The sequence below is a fragment of the Orycteropus afer genome, unplaced genomic scaffold (assembly GCF_000298275.1).
Source record: "Orycteropus afer afer isolate SDZICR_OR568_19922 unplaced genomic scaffold, OryAfe1.0 scaffold00188, whole genome shotgun sequence".
Taxonomy (NCBI): Eukaryota; Metazoa; Chordata; class Mammalia; order Tubulidentata; family Orycteropodidae; genus Orycteropus; species Orycteropus afer.
In genome coordinates, this window is record NW_006921775.1 from 2,356,074 (window position 1) to 2,366,263 (window position 10,190).

General features: G+C 41.8%; 1 protein-coding gene across 1 annotated transcript in view; it reads right to left on the minus strand.

The window, feature by feature from the left end:
• The window catches only part of NMNAT3 (nicotinamide nucleotide adenylyltransferase 3), a 123,525-nt gene that overhangs the window by 16,293 nt on the left and 97,042 nt on the right, over window positions 1-10,190 (minus strand). The window contains exons 2-3 of the mRNA XM_007947514.1: window positions 9,366-9,549; window positions 4,153-4,235 (exon numbers count right to left, since the gene is read on the minus strand). Coding sequence (XP_007945705.1) covers window positions 4,153-4,235; window positions 9,366-9,549 — 267 coding nt within the window. The remainder of the gene's footprint in view (window positions 1-4,152; window positions 4,236-9,365; window positions 9,550-10,190) is intronic.

Consider the following 10,190-nt stretch of genomic DNA (forward strand, 5'->3'; position numbering starts at 1 on the left):
TATCCTTCCCTTCAAGGCTCAGTGGTCCAAGATTATCTTCTGTGTCTGTGTTAATTAGTTTCCCTTTTCTTCGTTGAAGAGGGTCTGTGCAGTCTTTCTGCCTAGTCCGCCATCTTGCCAGAACTTCCTCTTGGTGTATTTTCTTAACATGCAAATACATATGAAAGTATATTCACATATTTTTACATACTTGAAACTAGAACAATATTGTATCCTCATTGTTCCACACTTCATAAACATTTCTCCATATCAGGAAAATGTTCTGTGTAGATTCTTCATCCTCTGTATGCAGTATAATTGACTTAAACATGCCTTATGTTTAAATAAAGGAGAACTGGTAGCACAGTGCCTAAGGCATTCGACTGCTAACCAGAAGGTTGGCACTTCAAACCCACCAGCCTCTCAGCGGGAGGAAGATTGGGCAATCTACTTCCGTTGTGATACTGTCTCGGAAACGCAATGAGGTTCTCTATGAGTCAGAATCCACTCAACGGCAGTGAGTTTGGTTTTTGGTTTTTGTTTTATGCCTAAATATTGGGCTTGCTTTTGTGCCACTGTAAAGACTGCTGTGATTTCTGCATAAATCATTGTCTCAATTTCTAATGATTTCCTTAGCCAGATTCCAAAGGAGTGCTTATTGATCAAACGACATGAACATTTTTAAAGCCCTGATATATTTTGATAAATAGAAAGGCCTACTTTCTCTTATTTATTTATTGTCTGAATTTCCAACCCATTTTATTTGTGAAAAACAAGAGAGTAATTTCCCATAATGCTAATGATGCACAACTGATAAGACAACATTCGCAGCATCAAAAACTACCACCACTGACAGTCCAAATAGTTTCTTAAAAAGAATGAGTAAGAGAAAAATATTTTTCTATCAAAAATTCCCAATTTTGGGGATGTTTTCATGTACAACATATTTTAAGGAATTTGTGAAACCATAGAAACTCTAATGAGTATCCACGATGTTGTCCATATATATGCTACTACTATTTACACTTTAATTTTCTATAGGAAGAATCATTTACATAGTTTTGCTTATTCTAAGACATAATAATATTAAAATTACAAATTATTAAACCCAGAATTATGTACAATGAATCAACCATTATTAAAAATGATATCCATGAAGTAACAAGTATAAAGTGTTGCAAAAAAAAAAAACCCAAAAACATAATATACTAATCTTATAAAGTCATAAGAACTTTTCTAAGAATAACATAGGAGTTCTAGACTAGAGATTAAAGCAGGGGGAGGCAAACTTTTCTGATAAAGAGCCAGATAGTGAATATTCAGGGTTTGTGGGTCATACGGTCTCTTTCACAACTTTTCAACTCTACAGTTGTAGCACAACAGCCATAGCAATCAAATGAGCATGGTAGTATTTCATTGTAAAAATTTATTTAAATAAACAAGCATTGGGATGAATTTGGACTATGGGATGTAGTTTGCTGGCCCCTGGACTAAACTTTATCCAACCACTTGCTACTGAGTCAATTCTGACTCATGGTGACCCCACGTCTTGCAGACTACCATTGTGCTCTATAGCTTTACATGGCTGTGACCTTCTGGAAGCAGGTCACCAGGCCTTTCTTCTGAGGTGTCTCTGAGTGGATCTGAACCTCAACCTTTTAGTTAATAGCCCAGCCTTTAACCATTCACATCACCAAGGACCTAGTGACAGCAATTTTGAATATATTTCAATAAGTGATTTTTGAATAGCTCAGACTCAGTGAGGATTTCAGAGAAGTTACTTAAGGAAGTATAGAGAGATATGGACTCAGTGCCTCTAACCAAGTATGGCAGAGCAGCTCAGCTTTATCACTTATATATTTTTTTTTTCACCAATTGCTTTAGAAGAGAACAAAATGAGTAGGATTTAGGGACTGAACAGAGAGAAAGGGGAGGAGATAAGGGGCAAACCTTAACATTATAGTGCCAAGCAGAGTAGGGTAAGAGCCACTAGAAACATGATGTGAAGTAAGCCTTGGAAGAAGGAGAGAGCCCAAAATAATGAAGGCAGCTGGGGCCAGTTTCACAGGGAAAGTGGGTTCTGACTGAGCCCCACTGGGGAGGAAAGTAAGAGTTGGGGAGAAGGCAAAGAGCTGGGATTCTGAAAGTATCTGCAAAGTGGTGAAGCTATTCCTATTTCCTGCTTTACTCAGGCTGCCCCTCTGTTCTGAAATGACCCCAGCCCCAGATAACCTACTTGTCTTGTCCTACTAGTCCTGGTGCAAGGGTCCTCTCCTCCCAGAAGCCTTCCTAATCACAGTGCCTGGCTTCCCACCATTCAGGGGCTGGTTTCCTCAGCTCTGGTCAGGGGCTGGGCTAGTTGTCTCTGCTCTCAGCTTGAGTCATGAGTCCAGAGCCTGGTCCAGGAAGATGCTCAGGGTGGGGAAGGACTGCCGAGGCAGAGATGATACAGAGAGAAGGATGGAACACCAGGGATATGTCATGAACGGGGGTCAGATGAGAAGGAGTCCATGTAGGCAGTGGAGAAGAGACAGAGAGACCAAAGGAAGATAATGAACACTACACAAGTAGATTATAGAGAAGACTTTATAACTCCTCTCTTAGATCCCTACTCCAATGCATAGTTCCCCAAACTATCTATAAAGCCAACCCCAAGAACAAACTGAACCAAACCCATTGCCATTGAGTCGATACTGACTCATAGTATGCCATGTGTTTCCACGGGGTTTCCAAGGTGGTAAATCTTTACCAAAGTAGATTGCTTCATTTTCCTTTGTTGGAGTGGCTAGGGTTTGAACCACTAACCTTCTGGTTAGCAGTCACATGGATTAGGCACTATTCCACCAGAGCTCCTTCTAATCCCCAGAGTACTTATTAAAAATCTGGATTCCTAGACCCCCACGCCCATTCAGGAGGTCTGAGGAATGGCTTGAGAATTAGTGTTTTAACAAGTCCCTGTGGGTGGTTCTTTGACCAGCCTTTGGGGACAGTTGCTTCAGTGCATTTCATAAAACTTCAGCCTTTTGGTGGCATTTTCAAGTCCTTTTAGAAGAGCGTTTTCCAGTCAGTGTTCTGGGGAACACTAAGTCTGAGAAATATGCATTAAAAAAAGATTCCACGATCCAAAAGTTATGAGAATCTCTATAGGCTATTTGTCTTTCTTACAGAGTCACAATGCACATGGACACAGTTTAAAAAAAACAAAAAACAAACAAAAAAAAACAACCAAACTCACTGCAGTGGAGTTGGATCCGACTCAATAGCAACCCCTCTTTGGGTTTCTGAGGCTGTATCTCTACAGAAGTAGATTGCCCAATGTTCCTTCCGAGGAGTGGCTGGTGGGTTTGAACTGCCAGCTTTCTGGTTAGCAGTCAAATGCCTTAGGCACTATGCCACCAGAACTTCCTGGACACAGTAAAGTCTCTGAAAAGTCCTGCAGTAAAGAAATTAGTTTAGGTTTGTTTAACTTTGGCTTTCCCAAACCCTTCTGATCTGGATGTTTTATCCCACCAATCAAAGATGGGAGGCCCCGCAGTGGGAGGCCCTGCAGACTGGCCTGCTGGAATCTTGGAATTCTGAAATCTGTGCCTCTGGCCCTGGGCACCAGAGTGGCCATTAAAAAAGGTAGAGTGACCTGATGTCATAGCAACAAGATTCCACCAAACACTAGGAGTTGACAACAGGGTAAAAACCCAGGGTTATAAATTAAGAGCATAATCCAAATTGGCTTTAAAGTCCTTAAAAACAAGTTTCCTCATCTGTTTTCATAAACCATTGTATGAAATGTCTACAGAATGGCTATACAGGGTTATTCTCTCTGGTGAAGTGTTTCAATGTCACATTTAAAACGCTGAGGCTTTTAAAAGAATCCTAGCATCACTTCAGCAGTTTATCCCTGTAATCCATGTCACAAGCACAAATCACAAGGGAAGGTAAGCTCATTTGGAGCAGGAAGTACCAAATTAGTATAATAATTTACAAGGGGGTGGTGGTGGTGGTGAGTTGCCTAATCTGACCTTTCAGTTTCCCAAGTGTCATTCAACCAGGCAGGCCTGATTCCTTATCTGGGCCCAGAGGGCTGGGCTTAAGTCCTCATGGCTGTTGTCGCCCTAGTTCCCACAAGAATGCCTGACAGCTATCTCACCTTCTATAGACAAGAGGGTCAGCACTCACCTGCAGGGGCTGGGGAGAATGCCTTGTCACCAGGGCCTTCCGTCTGGGACTGGGATCGGAGGAGCAGTTCACTGTGGTGATGCCTGTGTTGTAAATGTAGGGTTCAGGCTGTGTCCATCCTCCAGCCCCCAGCCATCCAGGGGCTCTTGGATTTTAAGTCTCAACCTGATTCTATTCACTCATTCCCCAAATATTTGTGGAGGACTTCCTATGTGGCAGGCACTGTGCTAGGTGCTGGGGTGGAAAGCAGATGCTGCCTGGGTCCTCATGGAGTGTCCTGCTCAAGACAGTTCACTGCCTTCTGAGAGACCCATGGGGAAGCAGAGAAATGTGCGTAAGTCCACTCTTAACATTTTCTTTTAATCCTTTTCACTTTCTAATAAAGGGAGTCAGTGTTGAGGAGCAGTTAAGGGCATGGGCAATTAGAATCTGACAGAACTGAGTGAAAATAGTTCCGCATTTCCTCATTGTGTGACATACACACAGACCATCTTCTCCTTCTTAGAGCCTCGGTTTTTCACTTGTAAAGTTGGGATAATAACACCTACTTTTTTAGACTTTTGTGAAGGAAAATGAGCTAATATACATTAAGCACTGGCATAGTATGTGGCCCACAGGTAACTCTCAAAGGTTATAAGCTAGTAATTTAGAACTCAGTAGGATGAAGGCCAATTGTCAGGATTTTGGAGTCAGATTGGATTGAGTGCCAGCTCTCCTAGTGGTTGCTGTGTGTCCCTGGTCATTTCAGGTCTCTGTCTTCTCATCTGCAAAATGAGGAACAATGACAGTAGCCACCTCCAATGGTAGATGTGAAAATTAAAAGACTTAATACACACAAAGTACATTGCACGGTGCTCATTCAATGTTACCATTTAAAATAGGATTACACTGAATACCATTTTGGCCTGCCCAGCTTTTTAGCAATCTATCTTCTGCAAAGGAAGAGATACTATACCTTCTTCTTCTTTTTTTTTTTTTAAACAGAAACAAGTAATCACTATATGCCCTTTTTCCTATCAATTTGATCTTCTATCTCCCACTTACTGAATCTACTAAGAGTGGTATTGGGGAGTCAGCAGTGCCTAGTGGAAAAAGAATGTGCTTTGCAGCCAAGAGTGAGTGGGTTCCAGTTCAGGCTTCACTGCTTGTATGACCATGGAAAAGTCACTAACATCCTTGAAGCCTCAATGAGCTCATGTTAACTGGGTATGAAAATTAACAGCACCCTTATCTATACTAAGGAGCCCAAGATCATTAATGAGAACATGCTTCTTCCCCGTAAAATGCTGGGGAAGCAGCCCAATGCTGATTATGGGAGGGGGTGCAGTGCAAAGGTTAAGGTCTAGAATTAGACTGTCTGGGTTGGAATTCTGGTTCCAAGTAGTAGCTATGGAATCTTGGGTGGGCTTCTTATGCAATTCGCCTCCAGTTTTCTCATATTGTAAAATGGGGATAATCAGAGTATCTACTCTTATGTGAGGTGATGCACATAAAAAGCTTAGCACTAACCTATACACAAAAAGTGCCCAACAAAATTAGTTGTTATCATTATCATTACTCAATCTTTTCCACCACCCTGACCCATTCCCACTGCTGACTATGAAGAGGCATCCATTTTATTCATCTTCATGGCTTCTAAGTACCCAGAGAAATGACCCACTGAAGTCTGCTGAATGCAGGAATGGCAGGAGTGGATGAATAAGTACATTTAGCTCAAATCTAAAGTCCCTCCTAATTGCCTCACTCAGCAGCTGAGTCTTCTTAGGGCCTAGCTGGACTCTGGTTGTTTCCATTACTGTCTGTCTTACTGCTCGGTTTTGTTGAACTTTACTTCTGAGGATGCACTTCTGGGCTGGTCTGGCTTCAGCGTCAGATTGAGGTAGGTTTGAGTCTCACTTCCACTTACTAACTGTAGAATTTGAGTATGTTATTAACCTTCTTCAGAGCCTCTGTTTCCTGTAAAATGGGGCTAAACCCACCTATCACTCAGAGATGCTGAGTGGACTAGACATCATAAATGTGAAAGAGCCTGGCATTTTCACATATAGTAAGCAATGAATAAAAGGTAGTACTTGTCATTTTTATTTTACTTACTTTGAAGCTCCTAATTCAAGTCAATCCTTCTTTGAATATTATTCGCTGTATCTCTGAGCTTTGGTGTGCAAATGATTACTCTCATACCAAATGCATTTTCCTCACAGACTTCCACTCTGCCTTTGTGGAGACAGAGGCCTCTGCTCTTCTTGTCTGTCTGAATGTTACCCTGGTACCCAGGCCTTGAGAACTGACCTGAGAACCTATTATCTATGACCTCAGCAGTTTTACTGACCTCCAGGGAAGACCTATCAGAGGGTCACTACGGCAAAAGCAAAGTTACTCACATGGAATTCCCATTTTTAAACATGGCTCTGGTGTCCAACAGACTGGGGCTCTTACTTGTAGTGGGCCCTTGATTAACTAAGCCTCTCTGAGCTTTACTTTTCTCATTTATAAAATGAGGACAATATGAGGATACACGAGAGAATGATGATGGCGATGGATCACTTCAAATGACATTATGACCAAGCCCCTCACCCAAACATGGGGAAGAACTGAATGAAATGTTATCAAAAGCATGAAAGCTTTTAAAGGATGAAAGTTGGCCTAGATTTAAAAAAAAAAAAAAAAGTAAAAATAAGCAACCTGATATGGAAAAAGAGAATTCTGAATTCACCCCATGGCTAGTTTACATCAAAATGACACTGACATCACTAAGACACAATTTACATCAATGTCACACTATGTAGTGTCTGTGACCCTATCAAGAGGCTACTAAGTGGAGCAAAAGGCGGGGAAGATTTCTACCATGTTTCTAAAACCATCTGACTACAATTTTAACCAGATTTTTAATATCTTAAAGAATGCATTTGATCATTTTAAGAAAACACTAGTAGTTAAACAAATTTTATAATGCAATGGATACATTTTGGAGATGAAGCTCACTCTAAATAATGAAAAAATTCTTAATGAGCTGTCTTACACAATTGTGTTGAATATTTATAACATCTCAAGCATGGTTGCAAAAAATATATCATCTAGGGACATTTAAAAACAACAACAAACCTATGCCTACCCCAGATTGATCAGAATGTCTAGGAGGTGAGAATTTTTAAAAAGCTTCCTAGGTGAGTCTTACAGCCAGGTTGAGAACACTGGTTTGGATGGATCTCAGCACCAATAATAAGCCTGATTTAAAACAGTTCATGTCAGAGACTGTGGGGCTCAACCCTGGCCATACATTAGAATTCCCAGGGGAGCTCTTAAAATTCCCAATGACACCCCACCCCAGCCAATTATATCTGGTCTCTCTGTGAGCCCCAAACATCAGTACTTTTAAAAGCTCCCTGGGCAATACCAGGGTGCAGCCAACATTGAGAAGCACTGGACTGAGAGGACATTAAAACATTAAAAAAAAAAAGGAAGAAAGAAAAAGAAAAAATACGGTCAGTGAAAATATTAGCTCACCCTTGCATTTTGCAGCAGACACACTAGTCACATTACGTAGTACTGGGGTCAGCTTCTATTTATCTATGAATGGCTTCTCTGTTTTGAGGATAAATTATGAGCCAATATTAGGGATGCGTGGAAGGTAGCTAACATTATTAAGCACTTACCATAAAACAGCTGTTTTGCCGACATCATCTCATTTAATTTGCAGAGCATTCCAATGAAGAAGGTGATGTCATCCTTGTCTTATTAGGTGAGGAATTGAGGCCCAGGGAGGCTAAATCACTTAGGACATGTCACTTGCCTAGTAAATTTGGCTCCAAAGCCTGTGCCCCAGGCCACCCTGCCTTTCACAGGGTGGCAGAGAAAAAAATGTCTGTTTCTGACTACATATCAAACAAAACTCAATGACTTGTTGGATTATCTATTGCTTTGCTTCTATCTCTTCCCATTAGCCTAGATAAATGAGAGATGACTATATGTCTCATCCTAAAAGGATAATCTAGGTGTCAATTTATTTTTTATATAACTTCCATTGTAAGATTTTTTGCTTATACCAATGGGTGGTTAAAAAAAAAAGGCAACATGCATACTAAACAATTATTTCATACTTGTTCTGCTTTTAAGTTGACAATAGGTTCTGAAGAAACCCTGTGACTGCTGAATGCTTCCAATCAGTTCTTTCCACAGTAAAAGTTAAATAATAAGAACCACGACTGGGAAATTAAAGGTTAAGTCACTCACAAGTGACTCTGAGGATAAGTGAAAAGTGAAAAACAGATTATGAAGAGGGCTGCCAATTATTTGACCTGGTTCCTTGTACCTCCCATTCCCCAACAATCCTAGTGTTTCAAAAAAGACTAAAGACATGGGCCACAGTTTGCAGTCCCTTCAAGCAGAGCTGGTTTCATTTGTGACAGGTGGGCCTGGCCCAAATCACAGCTCTGACAGCTGGGGGCAGTGGGCTTGTGGATCCCACAGATGGGACCTCCTGGCTTCTCCGGTAACCTCCCTTTAAAGGTTCCCAGACACAAATCAGTAACATGTCGCCCTACGATGCAGGGTCTTCTAAAGTTACATCACTAATGCTGAACACTAATAGCAATTCCAAAAGAAAAAAAAAAATCCTGAATAACTATTTTTAGACGCGTAGTCTGCTTTTTTTTTTTTTTTCCTATTTTAAATAAAAGTCTGAATTTGTAGTACCCAGGATTTGTACAACTAGAAAAGATGGCTTATTATCTAAATGCAGTTTTCAACCTAGGCCATGATGACATAATAATAAAAAATCCTCTTTCCTAAATATTATTATGCGGTCTGGATCACCTGAGAAGTTATTTACATTTTTAATCCTCATTAGGGTGGACTATCTTCATTTTGCAAATGAAAATGTGTCTCAGAGAAGTTAAGTCACTTGCCCAGAATTGCATAGGTAGTAAGTGGTGGCCCTGGAGCCCTAATGCTACAGCCCTTAGCAAACAAGAGTGGGTATTTCCACAAAGTGTGTCCTGATCCTGGGCTAGAAGGCACTGGTTTGTAACTTTTTGTGCTCAGGGACCATTCTGAGAATGGGAATCTATCTGTGTCTTGCCCAAAGGTGAAATATTTCTTGGTTTTGGGTGAGAAGGCTTGGGTGAAGCCCAACGCAGTCCTCAGGCCCTACCTTTCACTCTTGGGCTGTGCAGATGCTTCCCCTGGCTTATCACACGAGAGGACGCCCATCTTACCTCAGCACCTTCACCGTCTCCATCCACTGTGGCTGCTCACTCTCCCAGGCATCCACTCGGATCCAGTCGGATGTCTGCAGGGCCAGCCGGGCCATGGCCACCCGGTGGCGGGCCACCACGAGATCTTTCTTCTTGTATTTGTCATTGACAGGGGAGATGATGCCCTCGATCACCTGGTACTTTCCTAGGCAAGGGACAGCAGTGGTGTTGCATACACAGAAGCTTGCCACCTGGGAGCCTGAAATCAGGCAGGTGCTAAAAATCTCTGTGCCTCGTCCTGAGTGGGAGCACCCTGGCAATCTATCCTGAGTGTACCAGCTCCCTTAGACAACATCAAAGTTGCTATTCTGAAGCACCACATGCCTCTCCTCCAGAATTGTCTACAGGAGAAGCACTTCCACAGAGAGGAATGTTGAGTGGAGCTCAAGCCAGGCTCCATAGAGCAACCTAGACTGCTAGGGTCAGAATGTGTTGGAAGAACATCATGCTGTCCCCCTGTATGGAACTTAACAGGGCATCACTGGTTCTCTAATGATGTGTGGGACATAATTCACGTAGTTCTTAGCACAAATGGGATTCTAAGGATCAAAGATGAAGGGATGGTCTTACTGAGTGATGGGTTGTAAATTACTTGTAGGCACCCACCATTGACTTTGGAGGCATGTATTCCTAAGGGACTGGGAAGGCCTACTTTCATACTTTGGAATATATATGGGCTGGGACAATTAGTAGGAGCTCTGGTGGCATAGTGCCTAAGGCATTTGACTGCTAACCAGAAGGCTGGAGGTTCAAACCCACCAGCCACTCCTCAGAAGGAAGGTTGGG